Source organism: Primulina tabacum, chromosome 9, assembly GCF_025594145.1.
Source record: "Primulina tabacum isolate GXHZ01 chromosome 9, ASM2559414v2, whole genome shotgun sequence".
Taxonomy (NCBI): domain Eukaryota; kingdom Viridiplantae; phylum Streptophyta; class Magnoliopsida; order Lamiales; family Gesneriaceae; genus Primulina; species Primulina tabacum.
Genome location: NC_134558.1, coordinates 37,124,276 through 37,144,876, shown reverse-complemented (window position 1 = coordinate 37,144,876; position 20,601 = coordinate 37,124,276). Strand labels below are relative to the sequence as shown.

The following is a 20,601-nucleotide window of genomic DNA, read 5'->3' as shown; positions in this document are numbered from 1 at the left end:
TTCTCAAAATCATGTTTTTTACGTATACATGAACATGAAAAAATATATGCGGAAGCTTAAATCGAGTGTTACCTCCGGCCATTGAAAATTTTGATTTCTCTGCTTTTCCTCTCGGTTGAAGCCTTCTAAGCACTACACGCTCTCTTTAGATAGTGTATTGTTCTTATGAGGTGTGTGTACTTAGGGACCTCAATCGCTCTATTTATAGGCGTTTTCTCATACCATCAACGAGAAATTTTGGGAGCATTATTTTCAAAGGAATAATCGTGTACGCATCTCAGTTTCTGAAGTTGAGTCGGCGTACACAACTTTTCGTCAAAAGTCGTAGGCTTCTTGGCCGTCGCCAACTCCTACACGGTACGTCTTCCTTTAACATGTGTCAAATTTCTTACATTCTCCCACTTGACACATATATCTCATTTACCATAGGAGAAAACAAAATACATGAATCATGGCGATAGGTTATCTTAAAAACGAATATTATCTTCCATGTATTACAATGCATAATGTCTCTCAAAACTGTATAACTTAATGAATAAACACAATGTTTATTCGAGGTCCAACTTTATTGATATTTCTCGAATTAATGAATATGCACACAAAAATATGAGAAAATATCACATCATAGTTTCATTAATTTGTTCTTACAACAAAATTACATAAAGGAACCAAGTCCCATTATTTCTGTATGATCCTTAAATTTCAATGGTGGCATGCCCTTAGTCAAAGGATCCGCAATCATCAATTCAGTGCTAATGTGCTCGATAAGTAACTTCTTATCTTTAACACGTTCTCGTATGGCTAAATACTTAATGTCGATGTGCTTGCTTCGACTACCACTTTTGTTATTTTTAGCCATAAAAACAGCAGCTGAATTGTCACAATATATTCTTAATGGCCTAGATATAGAATCCATAATTCCAAGCCCTGAAATGAAACTCTTCAACCATACACCATGTGAGGTTGCCTCAAAACAAGCTACGAACTCAGCTTCCATAGTGGAAGTAGCAGTCAATGTATGTTTTGCACTTCTCCAAGATACAGCTCTACCAGCTAGCATGAAAATATATCCTGAAGTGGATTTTCTTGAATCAATGCAGCCAGCGTAGTCTGAATCAGAGTAGCCAATTACTTCCAAATTCTCAGTTCGTCTGAACATAAGCATATAATCTTTGGTCCCTTGAAGGTACCTCATGACTTTCTTTGCAGCTTTCCAATGGTCTAAACCTGGATTACTCTGATATCTTCCCAACATCCTAACAATAAATGCAATGTCAGGTCTAGTGCAAACCTGAGCATACATCAAGCTTCCGACAGCAGAAGCATAAGGAATGTTTTTCATTTGTTCCCGCTCTAGATCATTCTTTGGGCATTGGCTTAAATTGAATTTATCTCCTTTCATAACGGGAGCTATACTTGGTGAACAATCTTTCATCCGATATCTCTCTAAAACTTTGTTTATATAGGTTTCTTGAGACAGACCTATAATACTTCGAATTCTGTCTCTATGTATTTTAATGCCAATGACATAAGATGCATCGCCCATATCCTTCATATCAAAGTTTTTAGAGAGGAATTGTTTCACCTCATATAACAGACCCTTATCATTGGTTGCAAGTAATATATCATCCACATATAGAATAAGGAAACAAATCTTGCTCCCACTGACCTTCTGGTATATACATTGATCCATGGGGTTCTTAACGAATCCGAATGAAGAGATAACATCATGAAATTTTAAATACCATTGGCGGGAGGCTTGTTTCAATCCATATATAGATTTCTTAAGCTTACAAACCAATTGCTCACCATTACTAGAGAAGAATCCTTCAGGTTGTTTCATATAAACCTCTTCCTCTAGTTTTCCATTGAGAAAAGCTGTTTTCACATCCATTTGTTGTAAATCTAAGTCAAAATGTGCAACTAATGCTAGAATGATACGAAGGGAATCTTTCTTAGATACAGAAGAAAAAGTCTCCGTGTAGTCGATTCCTTCCTGCTGAGTGAATCCTTTAGCAACGAGTCTTGCTTTATACCTTTCAATGTTGCCTAATGAGTCTTTCTTTGTTTTGAAGACCCATTTACATCCAATGGCTCTTACACCATCAGGCAACTGAACAAGATCCCAGACTCCATTAACTGCCATAGAATTCATCTCTTCTTTCATAGCATTAAACCATAGTTTTGACTCATTACAACTCATGGCTTGTGAAAACGTTTCAGGATCATTTGCGGCTCCGATGTTAAAGTCCGATTCTTGTAAATACACAACATAATCACTAGATATTGCTGATCTTCTTATTCTAGTAGATCTCCTTAGGTTGTTTGGTTGATCAACAATTTCTTGTTGTTCTTCATTAACAACTTGATCCACTGGATTTTCATCAGCAATTTGTGGAACTTCAGTAACTGGTTGTCTAACACCCATTTGGTCTTGAGGTGTGTGAATAACGACCAATCTGTCATTTGAATAAGAGGGTTGTTCATTAATGTGATCATTCTCAAAAATTATGTCATTTGAATGATCACTCCCACTAATCAAATCATTTTCAAGAAATTTTGCATTTATTGATTCCACAATTCTAGTGTTGTGAGATGGACAATAGAATCTGTACCATTTGGATTTTTCGGCATACCCAATGAAATATCCACTTATAGTTCTTGGGTCCAGTTTCTTTTCATGTGGGTTATAAACTCTTATTTCAGAAGGACAACCCCAAACGCGTATATGTTGCAAACTCGGTTTCCAACCTTTAAATAACTCAAATGGCGTCTTTGGGACAGTCTTAGTTGGAACTCGGTTTAATATATATACAGCTGTCTTAAGAGCTTCAATCCACAAAGATTTAGGAAGTTTAGAGCTACTAAACATGCTCCTCACCATGTCCAATAATGTTCGGTTTCTCCTCTCAGCTACACCATTTTGGTCCGGAGAATCAGGCATAGTATATTGGGCAACAATCCCATGTTCTTGGAGAAACTTCGCAAACGGACCAGGTGCTTATCCATTCTCAGTGTATCTACCATAATATTCTCCACCTCTATCAGTTCTCACGATCTTAATATGTTTTCCACATTGCTTCTCCACTTCAGCCTTAAAAACCTTAAAGGCTTCTAGTGCTTCGTTTTTGTTATGAAGCATGTAGATATACATGTATCGTGAGTAATCATCAATGAAAGGGATGAAGTATTTCGGACTTTGCATGTCCATATCTGGACAACAAATATCTGAATATATGATTTCTAATATTTCTGTGCTCCTCTTGGCACCCTTTTTAGACTTATTGGTCTGCTTTCCCTTAATGCAGTCCACACAAGTCTCAAAATCAGTAAAATCTAAAGTACTAAGTACTCCATCATTTACTACTCTTTTAATTCTCTCTATGGAGATGTGTCCCAATCTCCTGTGCCACAATATAGAGGAATCTTCATTTATAACACATCTTTTAATACCTCCCTGAACATGCATAGTGGTGTTATTATTTTGTAAAGAAATAGAGAAAAGACCATCAACCATTGTACCATTTCCAATAAGATTTGATTTATAAAACAAATTTATTGATTTATCCAAAAACTGAAAGGAATAACCAAAAGGTACAAGTTTTGATATTGAAATTAAATTCCTAGAAAAACTAGGAACATAAAAGGTCTTTTCCAATTTTAAAATATAACCACTATTTAACACTAGGCAGCAAGTCCCAATAGCCTCCACATGCGAAGACATCTTGTTTCCTGAATAGATGCTTCGCTCATTTTCTATTGGCTTCCTTAGGTTTTGCATACCCTGCAAGGTATTTGTAACATGGATTGTAGAACCAGAATCAATCCACCATGTGTTATAAATTATATTAACCATATTAGATTCATAACAGACAAATGAAGTAGGAATACCTTTCTTTTCAAGCCAGTCCTTAAATTTATTGCAATCCTTCTTAATGTGTCCCGTCTTTTTACAGAAGAAACACTTGGATTCTTTCTTGATGTCAGGTTGGAGTGGAATTATTCCTTTCCCTTTTCCCTGGATTTTGGCTTGCTTCTTATACTTTTCTTGTGTAGTCATAAAAACATTTTCACTCGTTTCCATTAACAATCTTCCTTCCTCTTGAACACACATGGTCATTAATTCATTAATTGACCATTTATCCTTATGTGTGTTATAGGAAATTTTGAAAGGTCCATATTGTTGTGGAAGAGTGCATAAAATGTAGTGCACAAGAAAAGTTTCAGACATTTCCACTTCAAGTGTCTTTAGCCGAGCCGCTATATCCCGCATTTTCATTATGTGCTCTCGCACATCTCTCACACTGGTGAGCCTTAATGAAGAGAATTCTATAATTAAGGTGCTTGCAAGAGCCTTATCTGAAGACTGAAACTGTTCATCAATAGCTTTCAGTAATTCTTTGACATTATTATACTGATCGACAGAACCACGCATACCAGCAGAGATTTTGGTATTTATGAACATTACACAGAGTCGATTAGATCGCTCCCATTTTTCATAAAGATCAACATCATCCGGAATGCTGTTTTCAGTAATAGCAGATGGTTCGTCTTTCCGTATAGCATAATCAATATCCATCTACCCTAATTGAAGAAGAATTCTTTCTTTCCAAATTTTATAATTATCGCCCTTTAGATCGGGAATGTCACATTTCATATCAGAAAAAGTCGCAGGTTGCATAACTGCACAAAATATCATATGCTTAAAATTTTGAGACAATATCATGTTTTACCAATGTAAATCATGTTTTTTAAAAATCTAGTGACATAAAATTTGCATGTGGGTTAAAATTTTAATTCAATAAGATTTTTCTGTAACTTTATGATAAAACTATCAAAATATATTTTCCTTAACTCCTGTGGGTAAATTAAGAAAAATATAATTTGATATTTTAACCTAATTAGTTATATAAATATAATAAAAATCCCTGTGGGGTAAATTTTATTATTTTTATATAATTAATTACAATTGATGTCCATTATGTGATCAAAACCCACTTAATGCATAATTTTTTTTATATATAATTAAGGATGATGTGGCTATTCCTCAATTATTTAAAATTATACGGTTCACCGGACAAAATTTTGGCTTCACTTAATGCTTTATATAATAATTATTTCGCAATCAACACTTTCCAAGAGTGCTCCCAGGAAAGATAGGTAGTGCTAAGGCCCTTTAAATACCCAACTCCTAGACAGAGCAATGTTCATCAGGGAGACCAGTGGCTAGTCAAGGCAGTTTAAACCGGTCTATGAAGAACCCCCTTAGATCATGTTTTCTTACGTCACCTTATTATTATTCAACTAAATTATCCACATTTATGTGAATCTTTATAAGCCAAAAGTTTTCATATTAAATAACTTTATATTCACATTTTTACTTAATATGAACAAATACGTTCCCCATCAGTTTTTCTCTTCAATCAGAGTAGTGATAAAGTGAGGATCACAAAAATGTGGGCTCCTCATCAGTTTTTCTCTTTTATCAGAGTAGTGATAAAGTGAGGATTATTTGTTTATCTGTGAATATCTGAAATATTTTATTATATTCACATCTTACTTGATATGTTCATTTCAAATTATAAACTACTTAATATAGTTTGATATGAACACAATGTGAATATTGTTTTCCAAAATATTTTTCAACAAAATTTGCATTTAAAAATTTTCAAAAATAAATACAAATATAATATTAAATTTGCATGTACACATCATATAAATATCCATAATATTTGACACAATATCTAACATGCAAAAATAATTTCTTAAAATGTATTGAAAATTGCATCGAACTTCAAATTATTTTAATGTGTACAAATTATTTAACCAAATGTTATATGTATACCGAATTAAACATATAACCTAATAACACATTAATCATTATTTATTAATTAATTATTATTATTAAAATAATAATAATAATAATAATTAAAAACATTACCGAGAATTGACAATTTTGTCAATTTTCGTGGGTCCCACATTTAATTTAAATTTTTTTTTAATTAATCATTTACGGACAAGAATTGAAAATTTTGGACAATGACTAGACGTGTGGGTCTCATTCAATTTGAATGCACTGTCTGAATAATTCGCATCACTTAACTTCCGAATTCATTTGCCTCAATTATTTATTTGCAATCTTTCGTCTTCTTCATCCTCCATTTTTCAGAAAAAACCATTAGCTCTTATCCGTAAATATTTTGCTCGAAAAAATAATTTCTCTTTTAATTTTCAAATTCAAAAACTTTATACAATTTTCAAGATCTCATCCGAAAACTCCGAAGAGCAACGTGAAGAAATTCTCCGAAGAAAATTTCAGGTATATTTCTTATGATATCAAAACTTCTATTTTGTAAACTTTCAGAAACAAAATTTTCAAGGCAGAGGTATCATGGCTCTGATACCAAATGTTAGAGATTTTTCTCAAAATCATGTTTTTTACGTATACATGAACATGAAAAAATATATGCGGAAGCTTAAATCGAGTGTTACCTCCGGCCATTGAAAATTTTGATTTCTCTGTTTTTCCTCTCGGTTGAAGCCTTCTAAGCACTACACGCTCTCTTTAGATGGTGTATTGTTCTTATGAGGTGTGTGTACTTAGGGACCTCAATCGCTCTATTTATAGGCGTTTTCTCATACCATCAACGAGAAATTTTGGGAGCATTATTTTCAAAGGAATAATCGTGTACGCATCTCAGTTTCTGAAGTTGAGTCGGCGTACGCAACTTTTCGTCAAAAGTTGTAGGCTTCTTGGCCGTCGCCAACTCCTACACGGTACGTCTTCCTTTAACATGTGTCAAATTTCTTACATAAAGTGGAATACTGGGCAGTATTTTTTTCAACACTCTGAAGCTTGGTTTTCCATTAAGAATGACTTCAATACTTCCTCATTGTTCTAGTATTCCATGGCTCGAGGTGATGAGTGTGGTGCTGCTATCTTCTTCTTTCGGCAGTCGTAGAATTGATGAGCATAAGTTTATGGTTCACTGTAATGTTACATGGGCTATACTTTTTATTGAGATATATAAGGTTACTGTAGAATACACACACGAATTCAACCAGTGAATCTTACTGTTGAATCAAGAACTTGTAAACCAATCAATGAATATGCAAGGAATGAAAAACAGAGGATTTACGTGGTTCTACATCCACCAGAGAGTTAATCTTATTATCAATGAATCCACAATACAACAGATATCTCACACCGAAAGAATTCACTCTTGTATTTCTACCGAACTTGTATACACTCCTGATTCTTTCGAAGCATATATTTATCTTTTAACTTCTGGAATCTGGATAGAATGGAGGAAAGATGATCTATCTTTCAAAAGCAATCAAGATATATATATTTTTATGTGTGTAAGCTTCTTGACACATATAAATGTTGGACTTAGAGGCCTATTGAGCTTGTGTCTTTTGAATGGGAAATTGGACAAGCAATGCCTAATAGTTGGTGAATGGGAAATGTCCCACATAGAAAAATAAACATAGCATTGGTGAGCTTATATTGAGTTGCACTTTATGGAGGTGTAACAATGATTGGTCAAGAGGCTCTCTCTCGCGCGCACAGGCGCAGGGAGGTGCAAATCATGGGCCCGATTTGCAGTGGAAAAAGGCTTGACTTGTGTGCAAGCGTACGAACGCGACCTGGGTGCGTCGAATGTCGGACCAATCAAGGCAAAATTTCCCACCAAGGCTCACCTGGCTTTTGCTATTTTTTATTTTCGAAAAATTACATTATGGACTGTGACCTTTGGTGTTTCAGCTGGGTAGACCTCCTTTGGCCTTTCGAATGGCCAGACGTACGTCTTTCAAAAATACCAACACACTCTCCTACATTCTGTTACTTCGACGCTTTGCTTGTTCTGTTGTCTCGGCTGCTGCTCCTTCTCTCGTTACTCTGTCTCGTGATAAAGTTTAGGTACATTTCAGTTCGCCTTTGTGGTATCTCGTGCTAAGGTACTGCTGGTTGTTCCGTTGTATCCTGGGAATCAGACGTCCAAGTTCATCCTCGAAGCACATCGGAGGGGACGAATCTGTTTTAAGGACACTGTTTTACGTACAGGCCTCGGTTTGCTTCACAACCCAGAACTATCCGTTGTGTTGACCACTTCATTGAGTTATGCGGATTAGATAACACTCGTGGTTCATAATTCTCCACCTTGTCGTGCATTGATGCTCTTCCATTTGTTGCCTTGAGAGAACCTGGGAAGAATCTGACTGGAAACCATAAAGTGTTGTTGATAACCCGCTTCCATCAAGGCTATTTTAGCTTGCAATAGAGCAAGTTAGCCAAAAAAAAATAAAACATAGCAAAACATTACATTTGGAAGGTTCAGGTCTGCTGGCTATCGGCTATGTAAACGGAGTTTCCAGTCTGCGATTGCCCAAATGAGAACATTTTGAAAGTATGACTTGTGTACGTCAAAGTTTTCTCTCTTTTCTTTTTTAGTCCCAAACACAAGGGAGCTAGGCAAATGCATATGGGCATGCGTCTGGTCCACAATTGCATCGTATGGAAGCTTTGGCTCTCAACTCATAGAGACAAGCCTCCGGTTCGATTTATATACCAAATTTCATGACCCACGAAAGAGTCGAAAATCCAAATTTCTTGAAAAGCAGGTCATTCAACGGCAGCAGACACAAATCCACTGAGCAAATGTACACATACATTACAGGTTACTTATCCACGCCAAATAAATTATAATGACAATATATATATATATATATATATATATATATATATATATGTGGTTTAAACTATTGGATTGTGCATATTATGGGCAACCCATAAGGATTTTTATCCGTGATTGTAATTCATATTATATTATTAATAAATGTAATTATAATGATATTTAAATTGCTGATTTAATTATTATATGTTAATTGAATTCTATATTTATATTATATTATTAGCAGAAAGTATATGTGATGCACTTAGGAACCAATTAGATATAAATAAATTTTAAAATTTTGAAGATAAAATAATTCTACATCATAAAATGTCATGATTAATTGTATAAGTAATTGTGGGTTATAATAAAATTTAGAAGTTCTCATTGTTAAATGAGCTCGATAAAAATTTAAAATAATAAAAGTTTTTTCTTAGGTAATAATGATTAATTTATAAATTTCTCTATTTATCTATTGTAAGTCGGGGTGGGCAACGGTCGGTTTGGTCCGGTTTTACTCTACAGCGGTTCGGTTTTTCGGTTTTCGGTTTTGAATATCTCTAGTCCAAAACCAAACCATTTTATTACGGTTCGGTTCGAGTTTTTTTGTAATACGGTTCGGTTTGTACGGTCGGTTATAAACGGTTGGCTAAAATTTGTTTGAGAAATAAAATTATATGTCACTTTATGCCTTTAAAAATATAACATGTGTTGTGTACAAACATGTCATACGAATATAATAACAATATATAACTAATTAACAATGTAAATACGAAAAATGCATGAATCCAACGAATATTCAGTAATAAGAATGATAACAAGGTGTCAATCAGCTCGAATGGAACACAAATAATCTTACGAAAATATTAAAGAAATATATACAGATAAAAAAGAGAAAACGTCGACTGATGAGTGGTAAGAAAAAAGAGAAAACGATCGGATTGAAAAATTGAGGGTTAATGATACTAAGTTCCTAAATCTTAATAGGTCCATTATACATAAAAAGTCTTATACTTACCAATAATATGACCCATTATACATAAAACCTTATATTTAACAATAATATGGCCGGTTCAGGTTTTTCGGTTTTTTTGGGGATTAAAACCGAAAACCGAACCGAAAACCGAACTTCATAAATTTTAAAACCATAACCGACCGAAAAAACGATAAAATCGAACCATTTAAACTGAATTATTTGGTTCGATCGGTTTTTTTGGTTTTTCGGGTTTTATGCCCACCCTTAATTGTAATCAAGAAATCTAAAAAACATAAAAGATTTAATAAATTTACACAGCTTTTTTTTTTAAATGAACTGATTTTCAAAACCAACCAAAGTAATACAATAATCATCAACAAAATAACATAAATATTTCTGTAATTTATTAAATTGTTTTCATAAGATCTTTGGAATAAAAGGGTAATTTGTATGAAGTAATTAAAATATATGATCATTTTCATCCAAATTAAGGTTAATAAGAGGGCAAAAATTTGTGTGAGACGGTCTAACAGGTCGTATTTTGTGAGACAGATATCTTATTTGGGTCATCCATGAAAAAATATCACTTTTTATGCTAACAGTATTACTTTTTATTGTGAATATCGGTAGGGTTGACTCGTCTTACAGATAAAGATTCGTGAAACCGTCTCAGAGTGAATAGACATAATTAAGAGATGTTTTCTTAATTTATTTTTTACCGGAAAATTTGTAAAATTTTATTCAAATGATGCAAGATCATCGATTACAAGATTCACTGACCAAATAAAAAAATATCCAAATTTTAACCAAAAAGGAAAAAAAATAGCAAAAGAAGCTGTGAATGTGTATACCATTTGTATTTGTAATAGAGTGAGTTAACTTACGCGGCACCTGTATCGCCATAATTTTTCCTGATAAGTGATATGGTCCCTCCAATGTCATTGTCTCCACACGCCTCATCTATCTTCATCTTCGGAGGAGAAAACTTGCAAGGTTCATTACCGCTCCAGTTTTTGCAGTGGGAACCAAGAAATCAATAGCTAATGGCGGTTCTTAGCTTCCAACCTGTCAATATGACATCTGTTGGCCACTGTTGTAGTCGAAGAAACAGTCATTGCAACGGCGTCAGCATAATTCGATGTGGGATTGCGGAGGCGTCGGGGGAACCGGCTCCCATGGGGCAGAAGACTAAGTACAATGACGGGGTATTTGAGAAGGTTTTTATGACCCTGTTTGCGCGGAAGATATCGAAATTCGCCAGAGGTGGAAGCAAGGAAATGGGGTGGTTGGATTATGATTACGATTCGTTTGTTGATGTGTCGAAGAGAGTGATGGAAGGAAGGTCGCGCCAGCAGCAGCAGCAAGTGGTGAGAGAGGTGCTTCTTTCCATGCTTCCTCCTGGTGCACCTGCCCAAGTATGCCCTTTTTGATCCTGATTATCATGCATCCTGTTTCAGATTGATGTCTAAAAACCGTCCTTTTGATACATTTGTTTTTTTTATATATAATTCTATATATGAAGTAGCCTTGAAATTGGAATATGTTGTTCTGAGTATTGTGTTTTGCTTCTGCAGTTCAGAAAATTATTTCCACCAACGAAGTGGGCGGCAGAATTCAATGCAGCCATAACAGTACCCTTCTTCCACTGGTTAGTTGGTCCCTCTGAGGTATAATTACAGGCTCAAGTACTTCATTATGCAATTTCTACGTTTTACAGGAACTGATTGATGTTTATCATGCATAGTACAATGGCTTTTGTATCCCAATACGATATGTCATAGTCATGGTTCGATGCAGTCTGTAGTAACTAGTAAAGCAGCCAACTTAATTAATGGCTTATGCAGCTTTCTGCGTGCACTTGAAATAAATAAGTGCGTTCTGTAGGTTGTGGAAGTGGAAGTTAATGGAGTGAAGCAAAAAAGTGGAGTCCACATTAAGAAATGCAGGTATATTTATTTTATCCTTTGCTTTTGCGTGAATTTGGTTGGGTTCGTTTCATATATAATTAACTTGTTCCGTTCATGCATCAAGGTACCTGGAGAACAGTGGGTGTGTCGGAATGTGTGTAAACATGTGTAAAATACCTACACAAGATTTCTTCACCAACGAGTTCGGCCTTCCACTAACCATGACTCCTAGTATGTCAATTTCATCTTTCCTTCATGTTCTGGCGGATTTGGATTTGATGATTCTGTCATATATTTGAGTTCTCCACTTATTGCAATCTAGAATGAATTGTTCCCAGAAGGTTTCGACCTTAGGATCTCTATGCTGATGCCTAGCCAAGAACCATCTGTTCTTAAAGCTCGAACTAATTTGTAAGAAGTGGGCCAGCCTCAAATTTAAATACATCAAAATTTGATATAAATGACTGAATCACGACCGAATTCAAATGCAATGTGAAATTCCAAAATACAAAACCCAAATGGATGTTTCTTTGTGTTTGTGCATCTATACTCAGTTTCGTTCATGGTACAGATTTTGAAGATATGAGTTGTGAGATGGTGTATGGACAAGTTCCACCGCCATTTGAGGAGGATCCAGCATCCAAACAACCTTGTCTCGTCGATTTCTGTAAGTTTACTTGTACATGTTTGGTTTTAAGTATGTAGCAAACTTTTTTCTGAGATATACTAAATTTTAAACAATACTTACTCTCCAGGCTCCTTAGCGAATCCAAATTCCAGTTTCTGTCACAAACTGAAAGCATGAAAGGATGAGATATACAAGAAATATGAACTTTCTTGATGAGCTTTTGGTGGCAGTGGTTTTACCACGCCTAAATATTAGTACATACACAGTGGAGATATAATACAGTAATTGTTAATATTTTCTTTCTATTTTTTTCAATACTGTTAACTCTTTAAATATTATTTTCTCAAGTGTAGTGTGTGTATAGTGTTTCTCATACTTGCAGCAATTGTTTTTAGTTGTTAGTTTATGTTGAAACGTGTTCAGTCGATATCTCTCATTGGAAACGTTTGGTGGAAAGATTTACTACGCCTGGTAAGTTGATAAAATAGGTGAAAATTGGTGAAAGAGAGCTTTGAAACTCATAATTTTTCGGATATTGAGTGCATGCCTGAAAAGCAATATTTCATGCAGAAACGTTATAGAGAACCAAATAAACCAGTGATAGTTTGAGAAATAACAAAAAATTGGAAACTTTTAATGCACGGTCCCAAAATCAAAAACTTCATGAAAAAGTCCAAAAGGGCTCAGATTTTATTCTTCAAATTATGCCACATTAACAGCACAAAGCCAGTTTGGGCATTGGCGTCTCAAAGATTTACAAAGGAAAAAAGGGCATCAGTGCCATCGAAGTGGATAAAGTCGGATATGGTAGTCTAGTCTGTATAACCGATGGGCGACAGTTATGAAGATGACCAAGAAGGAAAAGATGGGGAAAAAATCACTTTAATTCAGTTTTAAGCCCCGTAAATTAAGCCAAGTTTTCCGGCAGTCCATAAATTTGAAGAAATAAATATCAGCATTTTTCTTGCATAAAACCAGATATAACTTTCATCCTAGTGTCTTTTTCTCTAATCTTCAGCTTAACTGACTTTAAAAAATAAATGCGATCAGTCATCATATGTGCAACAAGAACGCATAAGAAAAAAAATGTAGTAAAAGGGATGTAACCATGTTGACGAAAAAGGATAGGTCACACGTTAAAAACTTTTTATCAACTCATACAAGGAAAAGAAGGGAAAAAGACAGTGATGAGCAACACTTGTATTAAACTGATGGGCTTTATCATCTGCTTGTCCGATGACTATTATCAACAACATTTAGAGGTGGTCTTGAAACCTGTGAAATTACACTACTGATTCAAGTATATGAGAGCACGTAAGAAAGAAAAAGTACAAAATGTGACATCAACCTCATTCTTCTCCAAATATTCCGCACATTATGGGCAGCTCACAACTCAAACTCATCATCCAGCTTCATTTGCTCAGCTGCAGCCTCCTCTTCCTCATCATCAATAACAAAATACGGATTGTGAGCCTCAGGCTTGAACTTGTACCCTGTGAATACATAGAACGCCAGTGTAGCCACCTCCCCTGCCACAATGCTAGCCCATAGATACTTATATGAAGTAATAGTCTCCAGTGCATAAACCACGACCCGCGTGAAGTATATGTAGCATATCACCACTATGTAATACTGCCTAAATAAAGTCAACTTCATCAAATTCACAGCAGCCTTCCCGTCTGTCCTTGCTGCCTCCCGCAAATTCTTGATGGACCAAACGATTGGGAACAGCACTGCGCAACAACATACAACGTCAACAAGCAAGAACACCTGTTTCCAGGTCACCCAATCCTGACCGTATGGACCTGTTTCATCAATCACAACCTGCGCTATGTTTGCAACCACCTGAAGTGGGATCACGATCATGAGCACCTTCTTCTCCTTATCTTGCAAATACGGTTTCAAGAACGACCATCCGGTCCCGATCAAGACAATTAAAGTAAACAGAGTAATACCCTTCAAGAAACTGAAAATGTAAAACAGCACATCCCACCCGTGGGCAGACCCTGTGCGTTTGATATAAGATTTATCCTCAGCCTCGCATAGCAAATTCAACGCTTTCAAAACCACCACCGACAACATAAAGAAATGGATCCCAAAGACAGTCAACCTCTTCTTGTAGAGAACACTGATCCAAAACGCAGACAAAACAAAATAGATCATGGAGAAGAGGAAATAAACCCTAGGCAAGACCGTTTTACCCGCCGAGAGATAATCACGCCTGTCGGACTTGCCGCCTTCCAGGTTGTACATCGCGGAGCGCACGTTCATGGAGATTTTTAGCTGAGGAAAGCAATTAGCAAAGACAAGAGTGTACCGATCCGCATCTGATTCAGAGTAGAGCAAATTCCACACGGTGGGGATGGGATTGGGTAGCGCATCAAAGGTGAAGACTTTCTTGACTGAATCAGATCCCAGAGCACAGGTGATCTCCGCATCCTCTATTTGCTGAAGTACATGGATCCAGGCGTCGCGCGTGCAGAGGAAGAATCCCAACTTGGAGAGGATGGAGGTGTCGGGATTCTGCGGCCCGGACAGAGAGAGCTTGGTGATGTTGAGCTGCAGCTGACCCCGGTGGGTGAATCCAAACTCGTCAAAGGCGATTATCGGTCGATCATCGTTCCGGATCTCCGAGTGGCGGATCTCTGCTCCGGTGAGTGAAGCGACGGAGAAGAGAATCAGGAGAAGCAGATACATGATATGGGGCAGATACATGATATGGGGGTGAAGTATGGACAACATTTTCAATTAATACTATTTATTAATTTTCAAATATTATTACTTATGTTAACAACATTACATGCATTCAATCCAGATGACAAGGAGACGGAACGGAGCGCGAATTTGTCATCCTTAATCTCGTCCTCGAATTCCATCTCCATCTCTATATCCATTCCGATCCCCGCATTTTCGGGTTTGAAAAATCACCACATCCGAAATTTTAGGGATCAACTTCTCATCCCCGTCCCCATCTCCATTTCAAAAATATTAATATGGATAAGACGATGACGGATTCGGAAATTTCCTCAATACCAAAACTTATTATTATATATTATTATTAGTTATAATATTAATATTAATATCAATAATAATAATATATATTATTATATCATTAATACTAATAATATTATTATTTTATTGTTGATATTATTTGCGGAGCGGGTTCGAGGATGAAATAATAATCTTATACCTGTCCCGAACTACATTAGGGATTTAAGAAAATCCCTGAACCCGAATCCAAACCCGAAAAAATCGGGGATCCCCATCTCCGTTTCGAGTTTTCCCAGTGGGGCTCCAAACCAGTGGGAAAAATTGTCATCTCTACATGCATCATTGTAAAACTAGCCCAAGTGTTTGTTTAATATTCAGGATTTTTCATCAATATTTTTTGAGTAGGTCTCTTGTGAAACGGTTTCACGTATCTTTATCTATGAGATGGGTCAACCTTACCGATTTCACAATGTAAAGTAATATTCTTAGCATAAAAAATAATATTTTTTCGTGGATGACCCGAATAAAAAATTTATCTCATAAAATACGACTCGTGAAACCGTCTCATTCAAATTTTTGCCATATTTTTTTGACCAATAAGATTTATGTAGATTGTGATTAGATCATTTATTTTATGTTGAAGTAACCGATGCCATTTATTTCCACGTACTTTAAAGTAATTAATAATAAAAAAATCATTTGTTTAATTTTCTGGTGAGATGACATTTTTATCCGTATTAAGTAAATCCACATTTCATATTTAATAAAATAAAATATTAATTTATATAAAAAAATAAAATAGATTATATAATTGAGAAGGAAGAATTAGACGCAGAGCTACACATGATCTTCAAAAATATAATGGATTTTATTCCTTCCTCCTGTTTGTTACTCTCATTTTTATGGAGGAAATATAATAATTTATACACGAGAAGTCACAAATGTCGATGAAAATACAGACCCACCAAAATTATATTTTATATGAAAAATAATTATACATTGTAATATCTTGTGTTAAAATTTACTTTTTACATGCTTGAACGATCATTCAATATTCATTTTATCTTTGCTTTTTCATTATAATTACGGTATAATAAGTTTTAAACATTATAAATCTTAGAATAATATTTGGATGACACGGTTCATATTTAAACATAAAAAGTATACAATTTCATAGGTCGGATCAAGTAGAAGATCTATCACACAACATTGATGCAGAAATAGAATCATCAGTTCCCGTGGATGGATCCCAGCCATCAGGAAGTTTGATCTCCGGCCAGTCCCCTCGGCATCCCAGTCTTATATACAGGCTCTTTTTATCTTCAAAACAAGGAAACTTTTTATCAGCAACACCCTACTACCATACCTTCAAATCAAGTGCACACCCTGTGTTTCCTATTGTGTTGTGATCTTCTGTACTGTGTGAACATTATGACGTGCCATTCGTAGACAAGCATTAGAAAAAGGACATCTTTCTACACGTGATAAAGATATTGAAGCATGGAATGAAAATCTGAAAATCTGGAGTGCAAATCATAGGAAGTGTGGATACGGAGTTTGTCACAAAAACATGATCGACTAAGTATATAAAATGACATTGAAAATAAGACGAACATAGAGTGTACCTGGAATATTTTTATCTGATAATATCAAACGTTTTAGAGCGCTGAGTAAAGCCTGGGCGATAGTTTTGGAGTAATTGGCATCCCAACCTCCAAGCTTCATGACCACTTCAGCATTTGCGTAACCTTGAAGACCATCTTGGATGTGTCTCTTGGCCTCCTCTGTTGCCGACTTTTCATCTTCACAATTACCAAATCAAATATATTTTGAGAAGCTATAAACAGAACAATACCCTTTTTTTAGAGGCCAAGAAACTTTTTCGTCTATGAAACGGATATCAACATAAAACCAAAAAAATAAGAAGGGATACCTAAAGTTATGTTTTTTAATAATTTATACATGAAAGTTGTTTTAAGCCAGAGAAGGGATATCATGGTAATGGTACTAGTGAATACAATAAATGACATGAGCTTTCACCTATCAATCCTAAGCAAAAACAAAATCTTGTTTAACACAACTAACCATTCACCCCGTATCTGTGTATCATGCAAGTTTCAAAGGTATGAGGAAACTCTTTTACACACAATCCGCAGCATCTTTTCGAACGTTAAGATGTAAAAACTCCTTTGAAAACAAACATCAATTAAAGTGATTGTAAGGTCCTTAATTTCTTTCCGAGAACACCGCGAAAACGACTTTCAAACAATGCCTGGCTTCCGATCCCCCAAATCAATACTTCCGACTAAAAATATCAATCATCCCATTGAGTAAATTTGAAATATTCTCCCACTGACAGGAAAAAAACCGGTTATGTTTGTCCTCACAAAAGATGGACGATTACTGTATGCTTAAAACACTGCAGAGAGAATAAACTTAATACCTAGAGCTTCAGACTGAGACAACCAAACAGTAAATCCTGCAAAAATATGCCGCCATTTATTAGGCCTCCTGGCAGCACCATATTCCCCTCCTATTGTTGCAACAACAGCTCGGGCTTGACTGGAAATTCAATCGTTTATAAAACATTTAATTGCATAAGGAAATATCAAGGAAAAAGAATAGTAGAAGATGGTCAATTTTGCAGCACCAAATAAATGATCATGTGGTGAATACAGCTAAAAATAATACCGACTAAGATTCTCTAATATAGCATCTTCTGCTTCTGCAACAGCTTCATTGCCCTCTGCCATCACCCCTGGAACCAGTTTAAGATGTCAACGAACTGCAAGATGGTTATGCAAGTTATAGTTTGTCGAGTCAATGCAAAATGTGGAATATGTTCATTTGAAGTTTTCAGGATCTTCATTTTATGGAACTTATATTGATCTATTTTCTTTACTTTTCTTTCTTTTCATTGATCCAGTTCAATCTCTGGAAAACTCACGAAGATAGTGGATATATTCATTTGAAGTTTTCAGGATCTTCATTATATGAACTTATATCGATCTATTTTCTTTACTTTTCTTTCTTGACATTGACCCAGTTCAATCTCTGGAAAACTCACGAAGATTTTCATTCTTGATTAACTCTGTACACAAAAAACATGGAAATTTGTTTTTTGATGCAAAAAGTGAAATTTTTTAAAGGGAATACAAGATGGATGATAACTATGCATTAAACTTGCTTGCACTTGAGCACCCTATTTTTCATTCACTTCAAAATGATGTTTGCAAATACAAATTTTTCCATTCGACAATTTAAAGACTCCATGATAACCGAATGATATCAACGAGTGGTTATTTTGCTATCATATGTGGGTGAGTGAGATAACGAGAGTGGATTACGCATGCAGAGATTAAGAAACCTGTTCACTCACATGAATCGATGGATTGCTTAGTATATGCTTCTAGCAGCTCCTGTGTATTGAGCGGAGTGTATCTAATAACATAGAAGATACAAATTTAGGAAGATAAAGAAATTAGACTAACGAAGAATTAAAGCCCAAGCATATAGAAAGACATAATGTTTTTTATGCTGCAAACACCAGAAAACTTCTGATTAATGTATAAAGAGAAATGCCAAAAACAGGTAAAATTGGAACAGAAATCAGATCAATCAGTACTTCCAAGTCTTCCCTTTCCTGACACTTTTATTAAAAACTAACAAGATGATATAAGATTAATTGCTTAGATTATAAACAACACTTCAAATTGAGTGATACAGACAAGAGCAAGCAAAACGTAAAGGCTACCGAAAGACAGCCTGATAAAATTAGTATAACCTTATATATTATTGAAGTAATATATTCACGTCAATTCTAAGTTTATAGTCCAATGAAGAGAGTCCCGTACCCAAGACCAACAGCTAGTTCTCGAGCAATCTTGTGGTTTATGTCAGCCGATTCTCCAACTAAGAAGATTGAAGCTCCTTTCAATAGTTGCATGACTCCCGCTGTTAATGACTCCCAGGATTCCATAATGTCGGGCCATTTTAATTCTGGGTCTTGCTTCTTCAAGTTAACCACCAGTTGAGCTTCATCTATGTACCTAAAAAGAGAACAAACATCAGTATAATCATGAAATGGTTTGCGTTGATCCTCTATGGTTCATATTACCAACATATACCATATCGTTTCCGCAGGCTTTATGACTCCATAGAGACTATCAGTCTCCAAGAGAGTCCTTATGTACCCTGATTGCTGCACTTTAATGACCAAAGAGGTATCATTTGCATCTACAAAGATATCCTTGGGACCTATGCTTTCACTCCCTAGCTCCAATCTCAACTCTACCTCAGTTGAATCGTCATGAAACTGCACTAAGTTTCAATTTATTCTCGTATCAGAGATATCCCAAGTTTGCTGACAAATGTACATTTCTACAGTTGATAAATATACCTGAATAATTATTGTCCAGTATATTTCATAAGTTCTGTTTAGGTGGAAAGGGTGGGCAATAACATGTTTAAGAAAAAACTATTAAGTGGGAACCGCTTTCTAATATGTACTACAGCGGGAGAGTCTCCGAGCATATTAGGAGATTCTCCGGGCTTATATCAGCTATAAGCTACGGCCCAATTGCTTGTAGTCCGCAGAGCAGACTTGAGACATAACAAAATACCATTTCTTGTAATTTCTCCAGGAAAGTAGATTTTAATCTCTACCTCGTAATGGGTTGTGTCCGTGGAGACAGCCGGAGTGGCGCAGCAGAGTTGCGTGTGCCTGCTTCGCTGGTTCACAGGAACAGCAGAAACAAGAGGAAGAATCGAAGGAAAGCGGGTTGCAAGAACCAAGAATTTTGGTGTTAATACAGAGATAGTAGAAGGAGCAGGAAAGAAACATGGTGGTGGATTTGGTGGAAGGACGAAGCTGTTCACAGATGTAGCCATTTTGCCCTCTGCATTTGCGGATAGCATTAGAAGGGGGGTTATTAAATAATAACAATTTTCAAATAAAATGCATTTTTTTAATAAATATTAAATTTATTAACCACGTATAAATTAATTAACTTTATAATAACTTAATTAATTAAATAATAAATACATTATTTACTAGTGTGATATGTGATTTCAGCATATATGTGCTCAAATTATTGGTAAACTTTATCAGATAATACATATAAATATTCTGAAATTTGGTCACAAATCAATCGTGGTAATGATATTTATATAATTTCAGAATATCGCATGATTTTTGTATGCATGGTCAGCACATTGATTTGGTGGTGATTTCATATAACACTCACTCTACTATTGCTTTGCTTATTTCCAATATGAAAGGTTGTGTAAATTTCCACGGAAGGATGGATATGAAAAGAAAAGCTTTGCAATTCCAACGTGTTCGAATCAAACGAGATATATCCCATAACCTATAGGTAAGATGTTTGGATAGCGTGCATGCAAAGAACGGAGACACTTAACATG

General features: G+C 35.5%; 3 protein-coding genes across 4 annotated transcripts; 1 reads left to right on the top strand and 2 right to left on the bottom strand.

Moving 5' to 3' along the window:
• Nucleotides 1–10,549: 10,549 nt before the first annotated feature.
• LOC142555762 (beta-carotene isomerase D27, chloroplastic) lies at nucleotides 10,550–12,561 on the top strand. The gene is made up of 6 exons (XM_075666844.1): nucleotides 10,550–11,066; nucleotides 11,226–11,318; nucleotides 11,536–11,597; nucleotides 11,683–11,789; nucleotides 12,130–12,225; nucleotides 12,314–12,561. Exons 1-6 carry the CDS (start codon nucleotides 10,695–10,697, stop codon nucleotides 12,361–12,363), a joined length of 780 nt encoding a protein of 259 aa, XP_075522959.1. The 5' UTR covers nucleotides 10,550–10,694; the 3' UTR covers nucleotides 12,364–12,561.
• LOC142555761 (protein CANDIDATE G-PROTEIN COUPLED RECEPTOR 7-like) lies at nucleotides 12,314–14,918 on the bottom strand. Of its 2 annotated transcripts, none has more exons than XM_075666842.1 (2): nucleotides 13,535–14,918; nucleotides 12,314–12,733 (listed from the first exon to the last, which is right to left on the bottom strand). In XM_075666842.1, exon 1 carries the CDS (start codon nucleotides 14,899–14,901, stop codon nucleotides 13,573–13,575), a length of 1,329 nt encoding a protein of 442 aa, XP_075522957.1. In that variant the 5' UTR covers nucleotides 14,902–14,918; the 3' UTR covers nucleotides 12,314–12,733; nucleotides 13,535–13,572. The 2 variants fall into 2 exon arrangements, with proteins under 2 accessions (XP_075522957.1, XP_075522956.1); XM_075666841.1 differs by lacking the exon at nucleotides 12,314–12,733 and adding an exon at nucleotides 13,298–13,461.
• Nucleotides 14,919–16,260: 1,342 nt separating this feature from the next.
• LOC142555767 (putative inactive shikimate kinase like 2, chloroplastic) lies at nucleotides 16,261–20,099 on the bottom strand. Its single transcript, XM_075666848.1, has 8 exons — nucleotides 19,843–20,099; nucleotides 19,305–19,492; nucleotides 19,032–19,226; nucleotides 18,557–18,618; nucleotides 17,869–17,935; nucleotides 17,621–17,739; nucleotides 16,803–16,979; nucleotides 16,261–16,497 (listed from the first exon to the last, which is right to left on the bottom strand). The coding sequence occupies exons 1-8, from the start codon at nucleotides 20,092–20,094 to the stop codon at nucleotides 16,361–16,363; spliced, it is 1,197 nt and encodes a 398-aa protein (XP_075522963.1). The 5' UTR covers nucleotides 20,095–20,099; the 3' UTR covers nucleotides 16,261–16,360.
• Nucleotides 20,100–20,601: the final 502 nt, after the last annotated feature.

Coding starts and splice junctions, on each gene's coding strand:
- LOC142555762 (XM_075666844.1), top strand. CDS start 10,695: ATGGCGGTTCTTAGCTTCCAACCTGTCAATATGACATCTGTTGGCCAC. Junction 11,067..11,225: donor CTCCTGGTGCACCTGCCCAA/GTATGCCCTTTT, acceptor TTGCTTCTGCAG/TTCAGAAAATTATTTCCACC. Junction 11,598..11,682: donor GTCCACATTAAGAAATGCAG/GTATATTTATTT, acceptor TCATGCATCAAG/GTACCTGGAGAACAGTGGGT.
- LOC142555761 (XM_075666842.1), bottom strand. CDS start 14,901: ATGTATCTGCCCCATATCATGTATCTGCTTCTCCTGATTCTCTTCTCC.
- LOC142555767 (XM_075666848.1), bottom strand. CDS start 20,094: ATGCTATCCGCAAATGCAGAGGGCAAAATGGCTACATCTGTGAACAGC. Junction 18,619..19,031: donor GAACTAGCTGTTGGTCTTGG/GTACGGGACTCT, acceptor CTATGTTATTAG/ATACACTCCGCTCAATACAC. Junction 16,980..17,620: donor GTCTCAGTCTGAAGCTCTAG/GTATTAAGTTTA, acceptor GTAATTGTGAAG/ATGAAAAGTCGGCAACAGAG.